The sequence below is a fragment of the Cinclus cinclus genome, chromosome 1 (assembly GCF_963662255.1).
Source record: "Cinclus cinclus chromosome 1, bCinCin1.1, whole genome shotgun sequence".
Taxonomy (NCBI): Eukaryota; Metazoa; Chordata; class Aves; order Passeriformes; family Cinclidae; genus Cinclus; species Cinclus cinclus.
This window is the reverse complement of record NC_085046.1, coordinates 24,854,297-24,877,559: the sequence shown is the minus strand read 5'-3', so window position 1 is coordinate 24,877,559 and position 23,263 is coordinate 24,854,297. Positions and strand designations below refer to the sequence as shown.

The 23,263-nt window shown below is 40.1% G+C and overlaps 2 protein-coding genes across 2 annotated transcripts in view; one reads left to right on the top strand and one right to left on the bottom strand.

Moving 5' to 3' along the window:
* The first annotated feature begins 6,101 nt into the window (after window positions 1-6,101).
* EIF3K (eukaryotic translation initiation factor 3 subunit K) lies at window positions 6,102-11,440 on the top strand. Its single transcript, XM_062500722.1, is given in 8 exon segments — window positions 6,102-6,129; window positions 6,132-6,158; window positions 6,262-6,294; window positions 6,297-6,354; window positions 6,437-6,557; window positions 6,945-7,019; window positions 7,136-7,231; window positions 11,390-11,440. Coding segments are annotated over 8 exon segments (489 nt in total).
* Window positions 11,441-12,003: 563 nt separating this feature from the next.
* Window positions 12,004-23,263, bottom strand: part of SDHAF3 (succinate dehydrogenase complex assembly factor 3) — a 28,528-nt gene continuing 17,268 nt past the window's right edge. Inside the window, exon 2 of the mRNA XM_062507968.1 lies at window positions 12,004-12,458. Within this exon, the coding sequence (XP_062363952.1) occupies window positions 12,255-12,458 (204 nt within the window). The 3' untranslated portion in view covers window positions 12,004-12,254. The remainder of the gene's footprint in view (window positions 12,459-23,263) is intronic.

The following is a 23,263-nucleotide window of genomic DNA, read 5'->3' as shown; positions in this document are numbered from 1 at the left end:
GAGGGGATGTCAAGGGGAGTGAGGAAGCATTTTTGAGGGGATTGCTGAGGTAACTGAAGGGATCCCAGCAGGCAATTTCTCTGGGAAATCTGAGGCCCTTGGGGAGCACAGCCAGGGCTCTCCAGGGGAAGTAGGGAGGGCTCAGCACTCAGGACTCTGTGTCCTCCTTCCCTGGCAGCAGCCAGTGAGGAAGGCAGGAGAGGCTTCGTGTGGGATGAGGCTGGAGAGAGTGAGCAGAGGAGTAGCTTCAGGCTGGAGAGGGGCAGGAGAAAGGCAAAATGACCTCCCTGGGGCCACAAGGGCAACAGAATGGACACTTGGATGACCAATGGAGGTGAGGAGTGGATCTGAGTTCATCTACAGGGAAATAAGTAGGGGATATTTTGGAGGGAAAACCTGAGGTGAACTCATCACTGACCTTGGCACAAGTTGTGTTTGCACAAAGTGGGACCAGAGGTGAAGGTCGATCCAAAGCCAACTGTGCTTGACCTCTGAATTCCAGGATAGTCTGTTAGCACATGAAGCTAGGAACTGTTGGGAAAAATAAAGCAGCACTGCCATTCTGGACCTCTGCATGATATTCACCCAGAACTTGCCTTTCAAGGACTAAAATGGAACAAAAGATATAAAAGAAATGTAATTCCAAGAGCGAAAATAGTCCACAATAAAAAGTCCACGTGGGCCTGGATGCTGATCCCTATTGCTGGTCCATGACAGCATCTGACAGCTCAGATTTCAAACTGTTTGATTTAACAGGCAACTGGTTTGCTCCTTCTCATGAGTAGGATCACTGGATCACTCGACATTTTCCATCTAGGCAAAGAGTTAGGACAGAGCGTGGTACTGCAGTCATCCCGAGCTGGTGCCCTGCTCCTCACTGCTGCTGGCTGACTGGGGCAGGGGTCGGGGGGTGTTCCTGTCAAGCCCAGCAGTCCTGCTTTTTCTTGCTGACTTTTCAGTTTTCAGAGGACGAGGGATTTTTGAGTGCTGGTGTCTGCTGTCTTGTTCCCCAGCACCACCTTGGTGATGCAATCCTGGAAGCTCCCAGTGGCCGTCCAGGAAAGCCTTTGCTGGTATTGCCAGATATCACTGCCGAAGACAAACTTTGTGCTGAACAGTTTCACGTGGCAAATGCAGAAGAAAGCCTGGTTCTTTTTGCTGATGACACCTGTATAGGTGTTCCTTTCTTGTCCTGTATGTTCTCCCTCCTGAAAATTTGATGGCATACTGCAAAGCATGACAATCAACACTGAAAATCTTTATTTCTGTGCAAATGTTAAATGGCTGAAACAAATAACAAACATGCCATCCCTAGAATTAAAAAAAAAATGAAATTATTGGTGCATTAAATTAAAAAGCTGCTCCATGGGCTTAGATCTAGATTTGGCTTCAATCTGTATTGAAGTAATGTGTAGAAATGCATCTCCTCTTTTCACTGTGAGAACAGTCAGGCATAGAAACAGGTTGTGCAGAGAGAAGCTAAGCAGTCCCCATCCTGGGAGGTTTTCAGACCAGGCTGGATACACCCCTGAGCAACATGGCCTAATATAGTACCTAATCCTGCAGTGACTGGACTAAAAACTACCTGAGGTCACTTCTAACACAAATAATTGTATTCTGACAAAGTATTGTGATAGAACTACTCCTAGTAAGAATCTACGAACATTTCTGTTTGAAGGTTCACCATCACTTACTTCCTTAGACAAAATACCCTCAACTGGTATCCGATAATTTACAAGCAAGATTGCATTTGAAACAAAACTTTGTTGGAGCTAAGTTAGACTGTGATACTATCAAGTGTTGAGAGCCTGAAGAATGATTCAGCAAGAATGATTCACCTTAAAAATAAGAAAACAGACTGAAAAGTGTGGAAAACTTTATACCTGGATATCAAGCATATTTTTCGTACACGTTTTACATTAAATATACTGTAAGAATGACAAAGATCTAATTTTTGATGAACCATCAAGTGTATCTTTACACTGGGAGCAAGAACTTCAATAGGCAAATGTGCTGCTCCTGCCTCCTAATCATTTTTGAATTCCTCATGGACTGAACACAGAGCATTGAGGGCTTCCACTGTCACTGTGAGCTTTCCAATTACTTCACTGGCATCTTGTGAATCAAAAACTAGAAAGGAAACATCTGAAAACAGCATTAGCTATTTAACTTAAGATATCACTTTTGTTTTGATAATTTTCCTTAGTGTTTTTATACAGATTAAAGGACAACTAGCTGTCCTGGTTTACAATACAAGATATATATTCTATTACCATCTGAGAAGGGTGATCATCCTTATCTCTGTGGGAAATGTCTTCTGTTGATGGGCCATAACTGATAAGGGTGATCATCCTTATCTCTGTGGGAAGTATCTTCTGTTAATGGGCCATTGAGTCCTACTGTATAACTGATAAGATTACATCATCCCATTGGGAGATGCTCCAGCCAGGAGGACCAGCCAAGCCTTTCCTACCTAGATAAAAACTGAGGTTTAGAACGCCAAAGGCAGCCTTTTTCCACTGGATTCCAGAGGAAGAACCAGGCTTTTCCCACATCATCGCTGGACCCTTTGGAGGAAAACTGTACCAACACCCTGACTGACAGGGTATCAGGTTGTATTCTGACTGTGTCAGTGGATTTATTTTTTATTATTGCATGTATTTTGTTTTTCCTTTTTCTCTTCCCTATTAAAAATTGTATTACTGACTTGAAGTCTCACTGGCTTTGCTTTTCAAACCAGTACACTAGCACATGAAAATAAAGGAGAAATAAAGAAAGAAATAATCTTGCAGTTCATGTCCTCAGGCTACTGGAAATTATCCACTCTTAGCACTAGAATATACATCAATAAAAGTATTGGTGTTGAAATTCATTCAAAAAGGAAACTATCTGTATAAAAATTTTCTATATAAAATAATTATTTTTCAGAATATGGAAATAAAGATGTTCCAAATTCTATTAAAGTTGTATCTACATACACAGGAATGGTTTTAAATAAAAAAATACATAAATTAATGTGTTTTCTACACTGTGTATGATGGATGGGTCCAAACGAGCCTCAACAAATCACTTAGCGAACTGTCAACTTCAAGAGTAGACTTCAGGGGACTGTATCTTTTTTACTTAAAAGAAGAGCAGAGCAGTTGTAGTTAATTATATCAGAAGATAACACTAATTATATTTTCTCACTTTTTATACTATATTTTTTCTATATTTTTATACTATAATATATATAATATACATGTTAGATGTTTTGACTATAGTATTTTTCAACCATCTTCTTGCTTAGCCATTTGCCTAATTGCTTCAAATTTCACATAAACCACTTTCACACAATCAGCAATGAAAGGAACAAAATATGAAAAATATATGTGGTTTCAATCCTCAAAAAGAATAAAGGAATTTTAGTATCTAACTAAAGAATGACTTCATCTTCATGCAGTAGTGTTCTATGAGCTTCCCTGTGTCTAGGTTTATTATTTTTCCTTAAACCAATATCCAACTCGGAGAATGTGTATAACACTATCTAGGAATTCTGTTTATTGTGCCCTTATATTTTATTGACATCTGTGTCCAGATCTGATGAACTGATCCTTTTACAATGACTTAATCCGAGAAAATATACAGATATATTCTTCTGCCATGATCTGACATACTTTAACATAAAATTAATTAAAATTCTCTGAAACATCTTAATTTTCAGAAAATATGCACGTTTATATGTTATGGATGCAATAAAATCTCCAAAAAACTGTACAGCATATGCAGGAAAGGGGAGAAGCGCAGAAAGGAAAAAAAGTATTTCTAGCCATTATTATAACTTTCATAGATATAATTAACATAAAGGGAAAATTAATTCAAGTGTCTGACAATTAGGGGAAGAAATGCTCCTCACAATACTGAAGTAGTTGTCATTACATGGTAGCTATTAGCTTACAGTAACTAGCAATAAAATCCAGTCCTTCTGGTTCTAATAATTCTCTCAGACGATGATTAGGAATTTAAGAGTTCTGTGAAAAGTGACTTTCAAAAATTATGTTTACATAACTAATCAATCTTATCAAATAGGAATTATGGCAGTTGGAGATATGGTCATAAATTCCAGAACAAAAATCAATTTTCCAGAGAGAGATTACAAAATACATTTTTGGAGGAGCTTTTGTACTTGGAGAGAAATTACTGGTGGAGAAAAGCTTAAGTTGCTCAGCCACAGCAGGAATTGCATCAAATCTGTATATTATTTTTCCCGAGTATGGGAATTTCATTCTTAGGATTTTCCTTATCACGTTCCTGTAACTGAGTATTTTAGCAACAGCATGGATGCAAATCATGCCTGATTATGGGCATGGATAAGAAAGCCTATTTCTTTCCCTCATTACTCAGCTCCCCATTGCTCAAGGTAAGAGATGTATGTAAGAGATTAATGCTTCTGTTCCGAAAAAAAGCTCACTGCTGTTATTTTAACTTATTTTTACCTCAGGTTTGTAAAATATTTAGTATAGTTATCTAAGTATTTATAGTGGAAATTGCAGCACACAGACCAGGTATAGTTTTACTGTGTTAAGGAATCCATCCAGTGCAGGTGGCTCGGGAGCAGCCGCAGGTTGGGCACTGGTGGAGCCCAGCCCAAGGCATGAGGCTGTGAACTACCACCCTTAGCACAAGAAAGGGCCCAGAGACCTGTGGCCCAGACAGGACAGGGACACTCAGAGACACAGCAGGAGCCAGTAACTCCCAGGCAGTAACTCACCTGGCTGCAACTTTGGGTACAGCCAGGTGAGGGACACTTGGGGACACAGCAGGAGCTGATAACCCCTAGACCGTCCTGTGAGGGTACGAAAGCCCAGGAGTTCCTTTGTTCAGGGTCCCTTCTCTGTGGCTCCAACTTGAAATGTTATTGTCTTATTTAATTACTGCACCAAAAATTAAATTAATTTAAGAATCGGGACCTCTAAGACTCAGGGTGGGCAACCTGGGCTGGAGGAAATATGAGGAGAAAAGGGTGTAAAATGCAACCGTCCAGGAGCTCCCTGGGGGCTCCCAAAAACCACCTGGGATACCTCAAAACCACCCAGGATCCCCCTGGTTCACTATAGACATCTCCACTGCCTCCCCAGTTTGGCCCAGTTCAGCCTCACACTGCTCCAACTACAATCCCAGTATGGTCCAGTAGAGGTGCAGTATAACCTCAGCATGGTTTCACTGTCTGTCCTGCACGAGTCCAGTATGATCCCTGGGATGACTCAAGCCCCCCAGGACTCACCTGGGCACCCTCCCCCACCCCTGGCACAGCTCCAGGACCCCTCCCCGACACCAACGTTGCCTCTGGGACCACTCCCCCCTCTCCTTTTTTAGGGGGGGGTGGGGTGAATGCTGCAATTTATTCTGGAATTGCCCAAATCTGGGAGAATTCATAGAAAATCCACTGACCCCTACCCCCACCCCTCCAAATTTTTTTTAATCTCCCCCAGTGTCCCCCCCCCCCCCCCCCGATCCATCCCTCTTCACTCGACTGCTCCTCCTCCTCCAATCCATCATTCCACGCTTGATTGCTCTTCCCTTGTTCGATGATTCTGCACTTGACTGCTCTTCCCCTGGTCCTATGATTCTGCACTCGACTGGTCTTCCCTTGTCCAAGGATTCTGCAATTGCTTGCTCTTCCCTGGTTCGATGATTCTGCACTTGACTGGTCTTCCCTGGATTGATAATTTGGTGATCGATTGCTCATGCCTGGATCGATCGATTAGTTTGGCTATCGATGGTTCAGCGATTGATTGCTCATGCCTAGGTCAAAATATTCAGCGATCGATTGCTCACGCCTAGATCAATCGATGGTTTGGCGATAGATTGTTCACGCCTAGATTGATCGATGATTTGGCAATCGATTGCTCTTCCCTGGTTCGATGCTAGGCCCAATTTGTCCCAGTTCGCCCAGTTCGGGACACCCAGTCCGATACTGGGAGGGGGCGTGGTTAGAGCAGAGGGCGTGGCTGGGACCCATGCTCATGGTGTCACTGTGGGCGTGGCCAGGGAGCCCTGGCCCCGCCTCTGCCGTGTGAAGCAGCAGGTGCTGTGACGTCATTTCCGGGAGAGTGGTCAACATGGCGCTGTTCGAGCAGACACGGGCGAATTGGGGAAGCTGTTGCGGGGCATCGACCGGTGCGGGGAGTACCGGGAGGGCACTGGGGAGCACCTGGAGAGGATTGGGGGGCTCACTGGGGGATCCCTGGTGTGTCACAGACCCCCCCTCTCACCTGCACTGGTACAACCCCGAGAACCTGGTGACCCTGGAGCGCTGCTGCAGGCCAAGGAAAACACCTATGACCTGGAGGCCAGCCTGGCCGTGTTGAAGCTGTGAGGGCTCCGGGGGGCTCGGAGGAGCGCGTTTGGGGATCCCCGAGCCCCCCAGCCCCCTCACCTGGGCTCACTTCTGCAGGAATCAGTTCAAGCCTGCCTTCTTCCAGACTGGGGTGACGGCGCAGGTCCTGCTCAGGGCGCTCACCAACCTCCCTTACACCAACCTCACCCTCTGCAAGTGCATGATTGACCAGGCCCACGAATTCTGGGGGTGGAAATTCCATGAGGAACCCTGGGATTGCATGGGGAACCCCACCAGTTCCAGCTCTGGATCTCTTGGTTCCACCCCGGAAGCTCAGCCCTCTTCAGAGGTTGATGAAGCAACATCTTCCTGAATTTAGGGATTTGGGGGGGGGCTGGATTTGGGGGTGAAACACCTGGAAACCTGCCTGATTCCATAGGGACCCCCCTTTTCCATGCCAGTTCCACCTCAGAGAGATCAAATCTGGTATTTCTTGTCTCAAAATCTCCCCCAAAACCTGGATTTGGGGGACCTGGGAGAGGAAGATTTTGGGGTCCAGCGGAGGGGGCACCTCTACTCTCCCTTTTTTTTTCCTAAATTTTCCCATGACCTCCTCAAAACGCAGCAAGAGGAACGATCTATCCAGCAGATCCTGTACCTGGGAGAGCTGCTGGAGACCTGCCAGTTGCAGTCCTTTTGGGTGAATTCACCCAAAATACAAAGGGAGGGTTCCGCAAAACCTGGGGGGGTGGGGGTGGTCCTAGAGACAAAGGAGGAGCCATAAATGTGGGGGGGACCCCCTTGGAATTCTGGCAGCAAGCGCTGGATGAGAACATGGAGCTGCTGGAGGGGATCACCGGCTTTGAGGACTCCATCAAGAAATGTGTGGGGGATTTGGGGGGTCCTGGGGAGGTTTGGGGGTGTCCTGGGGGGCTCAAGGGGGGGCTGGGGTGGTCCTGAAAGGATCTGGGGGGGCTTGGAAGGAATCTTGAGAGGGTTTGGGGAGATTTTGGGGGTACTGAGTTTTCTTTAAGGGTTTCTGAAGGAAGCTGGGGGTGGTTCAGGGGGGATTTGAGGATCCTTAAAGGAGTTTTGGGAGTACAAGGGGGTCTTGGGGGGGAATTCGGGGCATCCTGGAGAAGATTTGTGGGATTCTGGGGAGGTACCAGGGAAATCCAGGGGTGTTTTGGGGGTTCTAGGCAGTTTTGGGAGGGTCAGTGACCCTTCAGGTCTTTTCAGTGTTACCTGCCAGTCTCTTAGTCTTCTTTCAATCACTGTCCCAAGAAAAATTACTTTTTAAAATAGAGACACTCCTATGAATGATACTTATAAATCCAAACACATTTATTTTTTGAGACAACAGAAAGTTCAGATACATGACAAAGTGAGATTAGGAAAGTATTAAAGTATTAATCAGTGTAATATATGAAGATACTGCTGTTTCTTTCTTGTCTTCCAGTGCAGAAAATTAAATGTTGGCCAGAGAACTAAAGAATGCTGAAACAATGTGAAAAGGAGGCACATGAAGTCCTTAGGACGGCCTTTTCCCCCTACATTGTTACACCCTTCAGCTGATATAAATTGATTCATTTCCCTAGTGAATCCAAAAATATCTAGGAATCCATTGGCATATTAACAGTGACATTAAAACAACTTGCATCAGAAGACAGAAGTGACATAGTACAGCCCACAAACATTCCATGAAGTATCTCTTAATTTTATAAACATTCCATGAAGTATCTCTTAATTTTATAATCAAAACTACTGCCTAAGCGATGCCTTTTTTCTACCAGTAAAGCCCTCTCTCATAAACTAGTCTCCATATGGCTTTGTCTTAAAGGAACAGAAAGGATTAATGGAAGTTCAGTTTCCAAGTCAACCTTGCTTTCAGTCTTTTGTTTTTTCATCACTAAAATTTAGAATAAAATAGCAATTGTTACCTGGACAGATCCAGATGCTATGCTGAACCTGGAAAATTTAAATCAGATTTTATCTCCAAGAAGAGTTACCATACAGTCACTTCAGCACTTCTGTGAATATGTTTGCAGCTTATTCCTGGCTAGTGGAAACATAAATTTCCTTTACTAAAAGTCTGAAAGTTTGCCAGTTGCAATGTCAGCCTTATCCCAAGATGAAAATACAGTGTTTTCATGAAAGCTCTGCTCTTTCAGTGAACTTTGGTGGCAGTAGCACACAGGTAACTAGCACCCCATGCTACAGATTCGCAAGTCATCAAATGTCCCCTTAGCAAATGACTCGAAAAATAAAAAAAAAATCCTGTCCTTGTAAACAAGAATTAGTGTTAGCAGTCTTACAGCTTAAAATACCGTAAGATAAAGCCCAGAGTGTGTGTTAGTAATTAGCCAGCCTGAAGGCTGAATGGGCAGACACCCATTCTCAGAAACCGTGCTCTGGCATGGACTCTACTGCAAGGAAACAAAACCAGGTCAGTGAGACAAGCTGTGCAACGTTTTCCCTGTGCTAGATTAGCACCTATCACTCCACAATACTTGCATTTATTAACCTTCAACTTGCTTCCAACTACTGGAAGTGGATCTATGTAATCCCAGTAATGTTCATAAGACCAGAAATATTCAGAGCTCTGAGTTTGTCCTGTTAGCCATGTCAGTGGTGCCTTTTAAGCCAACTCAGAACTCCAACCCACTGCTTTGCTTCATTGTACTTCAGTACCCTCAGAAGGAGAATTGCACAACTGATGCCTCCCCCAATCACGCTGGAGTCTCACAGCTCAAGGACTGCCTTGGGACTGAAAACATCTGGTGGCAATGAGTATTAATGTATGGCAGAGATGTAAGAGCAGCCCTAAAAATGCAATCCTCTCTTCTTGTCGGACACGTTGCTCCTCAGCGTGTTTTAAACTGAGATAGGTGTCCCGTACCCTAGGGACAGGGTGGACAAGTGCCAGCTGGGTCACAAACCCTTTTCTCAGAGCAGCACGCTGTTCCTGGGCGCTCCTGAGCACAGCTGGGCTGAAAAGCGCTCCTGAATGTATCTAGATGGGAAGGGGCCACAGCAAGAGTGGCTAAAGGCACTTGGCCTGTTGAGCCTGGAGGAGGCTGGGGTCAGAGCTCACCTGGGCTGCAGCTCCTCCCGAGGGGCAGCTCCAGGCTCTGCTCCCTGTGGGAGACAGGGATAGGACCCAGGGAACGGCTGGAGCTGTGTCTGGAGGGGTTTATGTTGGATACCAGGGAAAGGTTCTTCCCCCAGAGTCTGCTGGGCACTCTCCAGGCTCCTCAGGGAACGGGCACAGCCCCACAGAGCTCCAGGAGCGTTTGGACAGCGCTGCCAGGGCTGCCCAGGGTGGGATTATTGGGGTGTCTGTGCAGGGCCAGGGGTTGGACTGGATGGCCCCTGTGGGGCTCAGCCAGCTCAGGACATCCACATATGCTCTTTGTGTTGTCAAATGCTTTGTGTAACCAAGTACCTTTCCCTGGTTACTGTGCAGGTAGATCATATATTCAGAGCTCTGGAGATAAGACTGAGCACTACTGAGCGGTGTGTGGCTGCTGCGCACAGGCAGGTCTGACAGGAAATGAATGCTGAAATGCAGAATGGCCAAGGAATCCTCTGGGGCCTGTGGGGATGTTGCAAGGATGTGAAAGGGCTGCAGACTGTGGGTGACCTGTGCTGTGGGGGAGCAGTGCTGACCCAGGCTGTGTCCCAGCCAAGGAGTTCTTATGTCCCTAGAGGGGGCACCGCAGGGGTTTTTTTTTTTAATAAGGACTTCTGATCAGTCAGTCTGTAGATTCATGGTTTAATGTAAACATTTATTTAAAATTTTGTCTCTGAAAGCAAAGCATTTGTCTCCTAAATTCCCTGCCATTCAGTATCTACTGAACTGGGTGTGCATTTTCCTAAGCTAATAAAAATCCTGCCTGTGATTCTGTAATTTCCAAGGGAGCAGCATGAAATCACTTTTCTTTTTCTTGTCTCTATAGCTTTAGCTTGACTTGTGCTCAAAGACAGGAATGACTCGATAGCTATATGTGGTGAATTGTTATTTTGGTGAGGTTTTTTTGCAAGTCCAGGGCTAAAATATGGTGTAAGAAAAGGCTTTTTTGGTAGCATTAGAAAAATGCTTTTCCATGAGGTGTGGAAGGTCAGTTGTTTTACAATTTCAAGGGGAGTAAACCAAACCAGGCTGATGGCAACACTCCTTTCAGGAAGGCTTGGTATATATTTGAGCAATTAATTCAGTAGGGGGTTTTTGTGTTAATGCTGCTATTTAGGTTGTGTTTGGTTTTCTGTGCATTTGGCTCATTGTCAGTGTTTCTCATACAGTAAGTGTTCCACATAGTGTTTTTCACTAAAAGCAAGCAAGTGTGGTATAAAGCAAGAATATTCTCAAAAAGTGGTTTTGTTTTAGGTTTGGTGGGGGGTTTTGGGTGGGTTTTTTTTGTTTGGTTTTCTTTTTGGGGGACGTGTTTTCTTGGTTGGTTTTTTTGTTTTGTTTTTCCCAACACTATTTAACTTCACTGTATTTAACTTTTAAACTGTGAGTGTTACTGTTTTCTCCAAAAATTTGGAATTAATTTCCCCATTCTGCCACACTGGTAGGCACTGTTTCTCTTAGAAAAGCTTCAAAGCTTCTACCCTCCACCTTCACTGCCCTGTTTTGAAGTTCTGCTCCAGTTTAGCCTGTAGTGATGGGTCTTGCATCCTTTTCTGTTCAGGTAACTAAAACATTTTGTTATTGATGTACCTGCAGCCTACAATCCCATCAAAGAATTGGGAAGAGAGGTAAAGGAGAAAGAGGCTGCTCCCCAAATTGCTCCTCACTCCATTAGGATCCAGGAGCGCAGCTCTGGCAAACAGCATGTTGTCACAAATTGAGACAGATGGAAATGTGCTTCCTTGTCAAAGCTGTTATTTCCCAAGAGCAAAGAAATTTTGTTGTCTTGAACGTGCTGTGGGTAACAGACAGACAAAGGTCCAGAAATAGAACAAAACTGATAATATAAAACTAGGTTTAGAAGATGAAATTAAAGCTGTCTTTTGCACAGAAAGGGGTGTGTTTTTCTTAACAGATAACCCTCCCTTATTTTTCAGTTCCAGCAGTATATGTTACAAGAAGCACACATTGCCTTACTGAAGACTTAATGTATTAGCAATATATTGCTAATGTTTGCCATACAGTATTATTAACAGAATAATTTCTGTGAATGAGTCATTTACAAATTCTGGTCTGTACAAAATACTGCATAAAACGGGATCTGAAGTTTTTAAAGAACCTTTGAATTCAAAGTACAACACAACTCACTCATGAAAGGTTTATAAAAAATTTAGATCCTAACAATAATCTGAATTTTAAAAATGCAGAATTTTCTGCATAAGAGTGATTCAAAGTTAATTTAATAACGACCTATATGTTTTATTTTTAAATGCATTTCACAATAAAACCCAAGAAGAAAACCAACTTCCAATATCACCAGCAGTATGGTTTTCTAATACTGTTCATTTCTTTCCATCAAAACAAACCCACTCTAATACCATGCCTTTGTCTACTGAATCCTCACTAGAAAACAAATGCAAATAGCATCTTTTCCATTAAGGAAGAGGATCATAGACAAATCGAAAGATGTTCTGCCCTACAGGTGCCAAGATTACAAAGCAAGAAACCCCAAAACTAACAACTCCATATTTTAAAAATGTCAATTTACTTTTCCCAAATTCTTTCAGTCTTCAACATCCATTAGCAGGGGGAAAAAAGGAGAGAAAAATAATGCAATTAACATAAAAGTGTTGAGATTATTCCAGTTTTCCATTTATTCTTGCACAGAAAGCCAAACACATCCATTTCGGACAAGTTTTAGCATCAGCAGTGTCCATTATCTCACAGAAATCACATTCAAATACAGCTGAAAAAAGCAGTTTCAAAATGCTTCCATATGCATTAAAGTAATTTTTTAATCCTTTAGGTTTTATATTCTGAGTCTTTAGAAATGGTAATTTTTTTATTAGGTTTGGTAGCCTCGTCCATCAGTTCCTTCAGCTGCCCAATCTGTTCATCACGGAAGTCATTAAGTTTTTCTTCTGTGAGCTGAATTCCATATACAGCCTTTTCTCTCAAGTTTTGTTTGTCCTCATTAATTTGTTGCTGGATCAGTGCTGCATAGTTCTAATGAGAAAGAAATATAAAGGTCACAAAACTGACAAAAAATAAGATATTTTATTGTAATAACATACTCATACACAATCTCCTACAGTCTACTGAGTGACAACAAATGACTAAAACAATTTTCACTTTTTATAAGAAAGGAAACTTATTAAAGCATTTCTAGTATCTACAGTCAACTTTATGTAGCTAATTTAAAATGCATATACATACAGATTAATGCCCTATCTACTACTGCTGAAAACAAAATTTAATTATACATCTAATGTATGTATTAAAATAATCTTTCCTATGTAGCAGAATATTAATAGGATACACTTTGTAAACTCTCACATCCAGAAAAGCATTATTCCAAATTTTCAGCTAAAAGAAACCTCAGCATTGCATACTGAATTGTTAATCCAATTAGCAAAGTAGCTAGAGCCACTGTTTCAGCTGTACGTCCAATAATGCCAAAGAAGCAGGCAAGAAGAAAAATATCCATGAGCCCATGATATATTTCAAAATTATACCATTTACTAAAATAAATACATTGTTAATGAACCATGACAAGCCTCACTGAAGTCAGCAGGATCTTACTAGTCCTGTTGCAAAGCTTAATTCATGGCTACTTAAAGAAAACAGATAGCTAAAACAAACTGGGGCAAACAAAAGTAGATTTTTATTCGTACAGACTCTTGACTCAAACTGATTCTTCAAGGCTCTTCCCAACATTGCCTCTTCTGCTTTTAAATTAAATAGGCATTCAGAAACAGTGACACCACAGTAAATTCACAGTAAACCTACACCTCAGTGCTATTACCTCATGATAGAGCTGGTGTAGGGTTTAAAAGAAATTAAACAGGTTGTTCCCTAACGATTGAACAGTCACATGGTAATAAGACAAAAAATTGTAATGGGTTAATTCTTCAACTTTGCAATTTACAGAATTTTTTATCAAGGCAGATGGACAAATGTGATCTCTGAAGCTACCCAGCAGACCAGTAACATGCTGACAGTTATACATCAACCATTCCACCTCATTCTATTTTATTCTGTCTTCAAATTTCTTCACAGAACAATCCAGTCAGCCCTAACCCTGGACTAGGAAAAAAACAAACAAACAAAAAAACAAAAACAAACCCAAAAACTAACAAACCCACATAACAAAACGCCAAAACAACAACCAAAAAACCCACACAAACAAAAAAACCCCCACACCACTTTCATTATACCAAATAACAACATTCATAGCATATAATTCAGAAACAATACTGAAAGCAAGCAATGCAAAACTCTTCACATCAAGAGATCTGACTGAACATACAAACCCCAAGAACCCCTCCGTGCAGCATCCTACCAGTGCAGGTCCCACAGTGGGAGGAAAGTCCTCCCCACTGCTAGTATCAACAACCTGGGAGCAGCCTGTAGCTATTGCTGCAGGCATGAGCTCTGGTACCTAGAAACAAGTCCATTTAAAAATCAGTTACAGTTTTACAAACTGTTGACGGTTTTCCAAAAATATCAAATTAATTACGGGTAAATAGCCTGCAATTTTTTATTTTTTTTTTAAATCTAACATCACAGCATCTCCTCTCATAGCACATCAGCATTACAGAGCCCAGACCTTGGAAGTGGTGCTCCTCACAAAGCAGAAACACCCACTCTCACAGGTGTCCTGCACCCAGACACGTGGGCATGGACTGCACACCCCCTATTGCTTACACCAGCTGTTCTGCTTCACAGCACTCCAGCGGGCTCCCATCTCGACATTACTGCTGGCTCTTCTTCCCCATGCACCTTCTAGCTCAACAAATGTTTTTGTACATACCAGAAAACCTCAGTGGTTGGAGTTTCACATTGATCTGCAATGTGACCAGAAATTCAAAACTGGACAGTGGAAACATGCTGGGCACTGGTTGGCTTCTGACAGAAAATGGAGCTTTCTCACTTCATTTTACCAAAAGTCAGTGATGCATCAAAGAAAATATGTTTAAGCCTTTATAGAAGTGCAGAAAATAACATTAATTATATGGCATATCTCTTTTTTTCTGCCTGTGTTACCAGATGAGGAACAAATAAAGCCTAGGATATTTAACTGTTTAACACATTACTGTTCCCTCAGAAACCAATACTATTACGTGATCAGTGATTTGTGCAAAGGTACTACATGATTTGATGACACATAGTAATTTAAGATTCAGCTTCTATATAGAAAATGTGCCATTTTCCTATCAGCACGTGAATTTACGTACTGAACTCCAAAGTTTTGTAACAGGTTTAAAAGCATAATGAAAAAATAAAATGGGGAGAAGCTACCATTTGTTCTTTCAATAATATAACTTTCATTATAAAACACAATGATCACACTCCTTCTCAGGTAATAAGGAGCAGTATGTTCATGGTTGGTCTAGTTTTCATTAGAACTTAATAAATATAGCATTTAAATATTTTCCAGTGTCATCTTCCTTACCAGCAGAACTGAAACAAACTCTTGCTTAGCTTCCTCAAACAAGGAAAATTACTTCACTTCTGCCTTTCATTTTATGCTATATTTAACTGCATCTTCCAAATATAAAAAAACTCATTTGTCATCAATCATGACACAAATCCTAAGCAGATTTTGCAAGGGCATCTTATTTCAATGATGGATCACACTGTGCTCACAAAGAGAGATGGGAGACAAAATGGAACACAAGTAATGCTGCACCCTCACAGAGCCAGGCTCAACATACACAGGGGTGGCAGAGGGACATAGGAGCTCTCTTCCCTCGCTGTTTTTTAGGTTGGTTGGTTGTTTCTTTGGAAATAGTTCTTACTGCAACGATCCTCTGCCTGTACCAGCTGTAAACTTTCTGGGCTTTTACATGAAAAAAGCAAGCAAAACCCAAACCACCAGCTGAATGGCAAAAGCCTTTCCCCCTTGTATAGGACTGCCACCAGAAACACAGAGGATCAGAATCAAGTTCAAGTTACAATCACCTCTCCTGACCATTTACCATCAAAAGGTGGCTGATTTATTCCGTATTAAATCCCAGCCTGCTGTTCATCCATATCACAGACACCCTTCTTACCTTAAAGGAGGCCCAAGATAACAGTCCAAAGTGCAGACTGGCCATGTCACTGCATTGCCATCAGTGTGTGCAATCACACAGAGACCCCGAAATCTTCTGTATTGCCAGTGCAGAGGCAGATCCCTCACCTGAAAGGTGTGATGCACTCCTCAAAGGCGATGCTGAACCCAAGCATCAGGCTCTCTTAAAATCCTGCCTGAGTAAATGGTTGAATCTCTAAATGATTTATATAAAAAAACAGAAGGTGTTTGCTATAATCAATAACCTTAGGGGTTTTTTTTGTTTAAATTCACTAGATGAAGCAAATACAGAGTTCTCCTCTGCTCTCTGACTAACAGGCATTCACAGAATGCACAAATCCATTTAAAAGATAAGGGAATGGGTGACATCTGAGGCTTAAAATACCACACGCTACAGAAAGAGCATCAGCCTTGTTTTCCAAGTTGAGAAAGGATCAAACAGAAAAATAAAAGCAAAAATCATACATCCAAAAAGCCCCACTTCCTGACTGCCAGATAATATAGACTCCTACCAGGTCTAGTCCATGCTGACACACATTTATCTCATATGCTAACACAAAGTGCTGATAGGCATTTACAATTTAATCATAAAATTAAATTGGTTAGGAGCCCATTTGCTCATTTTCACTGGAAAGAACAAATATCATTTTTATTTTCTCTGTCATCCTCCTAAACATATACAATGCTGCATTTTAAACAATTGCTCCAAAAATCTCAGTAAGATATGTCTCTTCACAGTAACTACCTGTACAATTCACTTTATAGTCAGATTTTCTCTTTGAAAAAGGTCTAAAATTTTTATCTCCTTTAAGCAGTTGAAATATAAAAATATTCATCCATTCCAAAAAGACGATCTCCAATTGCTGCCAAATTAATGACAGCACTGATAAAAAACATTACAGTGGCCAGATCAGAAAACACTAAGATGTGTTAAATAGGGCACAGTCAGGCACTAGAAAAATGAAATCAGTTTATTTTAAATTTATTCTTTTCAGGATGACATTAAAAAAAAATAGCATGCCCTAGCAGGCCACTGTCATGGCTCCCTGGAAGTTAATTAAGTTAATTTCAAATTGCAGCATTTCAAGTGTTTCTGCTGCTACTCAGAGCAAAATCAAACACATGCTGCTAAGGGTGGCAGCATGAAGAAACAGCTGTGAACGAGCAGCACAGCAAGGAGCACCCTGTCCTTGTTATTGTGCAGAGATATGTTGAATTAATTATTTCATATTCATTCAGATAGAATTCTGCAAAGTATTTACTATTTTTTACTGTAGAATTGTTTTGATGTTAAACTGAGAATCAGAAAAAGGTACAGTATTACAGAAGTGATTTTTAAATGGGCACTACACTCCATGAAATTCCAGAGTATCTTCATACATTTCACTTGGAGCCAGAAGTATAGTTAGAAGTGCACTAATAAACCCAGAAAAATTCTACTACATTTAAGCTCAGCTACATACACAACTACAGAGGACATTTTCATGCACTCACATACACATTAACTTATAACAATCTATGTATTTCACCAGATAAGACCATTTAAAATAGCCCTAAACATTTTGAAAATTGCATAAAATACAATTACTGCTAAATTAATTAACTGATGTTAAAAAACACCTATGTAAAGTCCCACATCCTCTAACAGGAGTAATGAATGATCGATTTCAAAATGTGAATTTCAAATCACTTTTGGTTTTGTAAAGGTCACACCATTAACAGGTAAAAAAAAAATCAATATACTACAAAGAGTTCTGTGTAAGCCTTCCCCCTGCTATTGAAATACCTATCAAATGGTATTTGAATGATATCAAGTAATGACATGTGGCAGCATTGGAAGAGTTTCTTAAGTGAATAATTGGAACAGTAACTGCTAGGAAAAGGGCAACAGAATGAAGAATTAAGACTTTTACTCTGAGGTACCTAGCACAGCAGAGGACCTCTGGAGAATAAAGATGACCAGCTCCTACTGCAAGTCTTGACAGAAGGTGAAAAAGCAACTTTCTCTTGTGGCATTTGAATCACATCAACATCCAGAATATACATATATAAGCAAGAAAGAAATACATAAGCATATACAAGAAAGAAATAGCAAGAAGCTATTATAATTCATGAGAAGCTCTGGAACAAGTTGTGTGAAGTGCAGCTTGGATAAGCTATTTAGTATTTCACTCCATTACTAGATGGAAAAACTTGCAGAGATCATTTCAAGCCAAGTTGTGCACTTGCAGTGGGACAGCCTACACCTAAATATCATGTGCCTAAATGAAGCTAGAGAAGTAGCTTGTCTTTGTGCTGGGCACTGGAGAGAGAAACTTCTGTCTTAAACGTGATGTGATGACTGGATACACTGTCCTCCAGAGATGTGGGTCTCATCACTGAGAAAGCTACTACATGTCTCTGCATCTCTGGCTGTAGATGACTGTCTAATCAACTTCCATGCTTATGGGAAAACGAAAATGTTCATTACTTATTTTGTTTTGTGGAGTTTTTTAATTACAAAAGGCAACAAAAATACCATTTCTCCTTGAATGACTCTACAATATGTCCCCTGGTGTTTGTTTTATCTTTTCCTAATGCTGCTGATAATCAGTCTTGGCAACATTCTGAAGTGGAACACACGAGTGAAAAGAAACTGTACTTCCTCTTTATCTTTAGAACTAACTTTGAATTATGCATAATTTCATTTCTGGGGATGAAAGACCATGTCACCACTTCCAATTACAATGCACAGAGGTAAAAGAGATTATTCCAGAACAACATCTCTGTATCATAAAGAATAGGAGCAAGAAAACAAAGTTTACTAAAAGTTCATCTGAAAGGAAAAGCTATGAGAACTTTATCAATATCAGGTTTACCCAGGATATTCAAGAAGGATGCTAGCATGTGACTATCCACCAATTTCAGGGAACTGATCATATTAACACAGTGATGCACATACTGTAACTATACAGAATTGTTACCATAAGGGGTTTCATTTGTTTTTTGGTTTTTTTTTCAGTTGCTTGCTTGTTTGCAGTTTGGGAGCAAAGAATGAAAAACCGTTCAGCTAAAATGGAGCCAGGGAATTTAATTATGTAATACTTAGCAATCAGCATGAAGAATTATTACCTGATCAGGAAGGTATAAAATGGACTGCTTTTTCTGAACACAGTTAACTAATATTGTTAAACTGGAAGAAATTACATTTATTTAGAGGAACGTGAAAAAAGCTTAAGGACTAACTCAGCTTTTTTTGCAGCTTAGATAACATGCTATTTTAATGTCCTTTTTTAATGTAATATTTATGAGATCATAATTTGAGGTGAAAGTGGGATGTTTATGGCCTGGCCATTGAAGTAAACATATATAAATGCTATGGCATCCAAAATGGAACCCAGCACCATTAGAGTACATCAGAGTGACTACTGTCATTTGTGGAAAAACATGGCTGTGACTATTTCTTTCTTTCTGGGTACAGAATACTTACACCACTATTGTACACTGGGGCCAAAATACAGGTCATTAAAAGTTTTTTGCATCATCTGGTAACAACCATAGTCTTTTAAGTCTTTAAGATTCTCTCCACTTAGGTCAATAAGCTTCATCTCAGGCCATACATTGAAAGCCTGATCTTATTCTAGAGAATAAGGAAGTAAAAAATTGGGAATACTCGAACATTTAAGCAAAAATTAAATGGCCAATTAAATTCTGGAAAGGAAGATCAATCTGAAATGTGGGTGCAGCACATGAAATGAAGCAGGAGGAAGAGATGGGAGGTAGAATGAAAGAAATGGTCATGTAACTGGGTTCCAGTGGACAAAAAAGACTTTGCCATGGTTCTCTATCCTTGGACAGATTGTATCATCCAAAGTGTGAGTTTCACTGGAAAAAAACCCAGTTATTTTACGAGAGACTTAAAAAAATATTCTTCTTTGATGTACATATCTGCATCTGAAAGCCTTTTAAGTTGGTATTGGAGACAAAAATACTTGAAGGAGAACTATATTAAAACCTCTATGAGAAAACTTATTAAACTTAACAATTTAACAATAAAACATGGACAATTATTCAGTCCAGTCCTTCATCTATAAAAATTAGGATAAAAACACACTGTTGCTAACACCAAACTATGAGACTGCTGACAAATAAGGACAAATAAACTACAGACCAGAAAAATTAAATTTCAAGAATATTATTTCATATTTTCATACAAATCCCAAAAAAAAGTCCAGCAATTTGAAAGATGGTTGTTTCTTGATTAGTTCCTATTTACTTTGACATTTTATGTCATGCATGGCAGCTCTCTGGCTAATAAAAAACCAATTTTTTTTCAGGTAAATGTTACTTTATAATCTCACAGAATACTCAAGGATTTATCACATGCTTTTAATTTAAAATAAGGCAAGGGAAAACACTGGAAGTCATAGCATCAGTTTGGTTTTAGGAATTTCACTTCTAATGCATCAGTTATACTGTAATATTTCTATTTAAACATTAAGCTAGGAAATCTTGGCAAAGTGTTTCATTGCAGATGATTCCCAGACAAATATCAACATTAAGTACAGGCATTTTACCTAAATAAAACCCCACTAAAGACTGTTTTAGCAACATAAGCACACAACTATAATTAAAGCTCACAATGCAAACATCACTTACAGACTTCTGTTTCAATTCTTTAAATAGTGGACAAGCATCTTAAATCATCAGTTATCTATTTCAGAAGTATTACTTCTAGATTTTCAAGGAAGATGATGATTTCATATCTAGATATTCACAAAAGGAAAATAAAGCCTGTTTCCAAGACAACCACATTAGTTGCCAGACTCCTAGATACTAAGAACATGCAAAAGAAGATGCAAAAGATGATATATCCCAGATGATAACATTTCAAAGACTTCCATGCATGTTCTTCTACTCAATTTATACCTAATGATGCATTTAAAGTGTACATATATATACAAAAGAGATTTGGTACTCTTATTTTTCCATTGCATGCATTTCTACATGCTCATTACAAACAAAACCTTAAAGTAATACAGTAACGAAGAAAACCTCAAGTAAAAACAAAAAATTTATCCACTAATAGGCATCTTGTATTGATTTCCAAGACACCACAAATAACCCTTCTCTGACAGCATGCTGTATTTTTTACTTTAATGGACCTGTAGAAGAAATACATGCTTGAAAGAATTAAGTAAAAAGTCATGGGCAATATTCAACAAACATACAAGAAGGTCATTAGTGTAGAAGTCAGATTCACTCCTTAGGACAAAGAGACAGAAACTTCCCCAGTTTTAAATGAACATAGTCAATGTTACCAGTTCCAATACAATACATGGGATACTAATTTAGCAAACCAAATTTGGCATCAGAAAACACTGAATCAGAGGCTGCTTTCTTTGGCCAGTATTACCATGGTTCCTCCAGTAACAGGGGACAGAGGCAAGTTCTACCTCAGTGCTTGTGGAGGCATTTAAAACAAACAAGGAGTCATGGAAGTTTATGTATCTGCTTCAACAAGACACAAACATTTTGAGGTGTTCTCTCCACAGAGCACTGCTTAGGAGACCGGCCATCAATAAAAGAAAGCCTACACACAGGTAGACTCATGATTGAAAAAAATGGAAAAAAATACTGCCAGTGGGAAGCACAGGTGAATTCTTATAAGGATGTTACTTATCTAAGTATGACATTTAGTCTGGAACTTCTGTAGGTCCTAGTCAGTCAAAATAAATCAGTGTATTTGGCCACAATCATTTGGTTGCAATTCAGTCCTTCTTACTTTTAAACAGCAGCAATAAGACATCTCTGTGAAAAGAAATGCAAATTGATGTAACTGACATTTTCCCTATGACAACAAACAACCCACTGGTTTATATTTGTAAATTCACTCTGTGGAAAGAAAGCCTGTCACTGCAATTAACATCTACTTCACAGTACTTAATAAAAGGCAAAAAAAGTTAACTTATTACTCTCTGTGCCAGACTCAGTGCAAATTTTTAAAGCTCTTGTTGCTGCAGCAAAATATGTTAAATGGCATTCAAGTTTTAGACCAGAAAAATGCTTTGCATACACATACACCTACCTCTGTCAAATGAAATTAGCAACATACGTTGTTTTAAAAGTCTTCCATATCCTCTATGCAATATAATAAATCATGGCATTTCTTTCATCTTTAGCGTTATTGCTCCCAAAATTGCAACATCAAGTTCCTTAATATACCTAGCCAGAGAAGTCCTCTGGTGCAACTGCAGACAAAGACACTCAGAGAAACTGAAAGTCCCCGTTCTAAACCTGGGCTTATTCTTTCAACAGTTTCTTAAGGTAAAAAAAAAAACTCTAAAGCCTACCAATCCATGTATCTTACCAAGAGTTTTTAACTTGCAGATTTTTATATAGTTTCTGAGCTACTTGAGAACTAGCCACAGAAGTTAACTGAAGAAAACAAATGTGTCATCAGTATGGTCAAGAGCTGCTAAAAGGGAGCATGAATCTTTATTGACTACATGAGAACCCTCCAAGCTGAGAAACCAAAAAACTTCTGTAATCATCTGCAAGTCACTATCCGTTTATCCAACAGCTCTGACATTTAAGAGCATTTTTATAGTGTCTGTCACAATACAGCAAGTGACAACCACATTGTCACAGAATACTGGAGAGATTAAGCAGAAAATGAAAAAGGAAAATTCAGTCATCTGCTAAACAAGTTTTGAAATCTAATAAAGTACTGTAGAGACAGTTAATCTGAAAGTACTTCTGAAAAAAATACATATATTCTGTACTGCTCTTGGGGAGATCAAATACACTCAAGCCTCAACATGTTCTCCTGTAATCTCTACACAACAAATACTTTAAAAGCAACTCACCTATATCTTGTTCTATTTTTTTCTTTCTTTTTTCCTGCTGTTGCTGGAGGTTTTCCAGCTATTAAAGCGGGCTTGCTTTCAATTAGCAAATGAGAGGAAACACAGGATAGGGGGGAAATAAAGGGATGGAAATCAATATGTCAAATAGCTTAGAGCTGTATGTACTTCATTTTTAAGTGAACACACTTGTTAACAAAGCTCTAAGGTTTCACAGAAAAAAAACGGACTGCCTACATATTCCTAAAAATTCCCACCCACCTAGAACCTCTCCTTTTTCTCTGTGCAAAAACAGGCTGTTGGCCCCAAGCAAACAGGTATGTGTTGAACTAGAATAGAAGTTCATTACCTCAATACTTCAAAAAGCATGTGATGAAAATTGACCAGAGCCATGAAAATATCAGGGGAACCTTTCAGAAATGGGGCTGTACCACATTAAGTTTGGTCAGGTGAGCTCAGCTCTGTGCTCTGGCACCCTCACAGGTGCTTCTACAGCCAAGTGCCATGGTCTTCACTTAGAAGTAAAGAAAGCATTAACATTTGGAGCAGAAGGAGCCTGCCTGTGGCAAAGACAGCACAAATGGGAAGTGTCACATACTAGTTCTACTTGTATGTCCAAAACTCCCATGATAAACTACCTCTGCTCTAAGTGGTACCATTTAATCATTTTGGTATGGTGCGCCCACATCTGCTCAGCTGCTCTCTGCACACTAATACAATGATACTCCTATCATTAGCCTCAATGTCAAACCACTGCACTGTTTGCTTATACTCAATTAAGAACCAAGTTCTTTTTCTACTGTATATGATCAGGAGGTTTTAAATTGACTATATAGTAAGTTTAGAAAAATCTCAGCCTGCCATCCACTGATGATGTAATAAATAGTTCC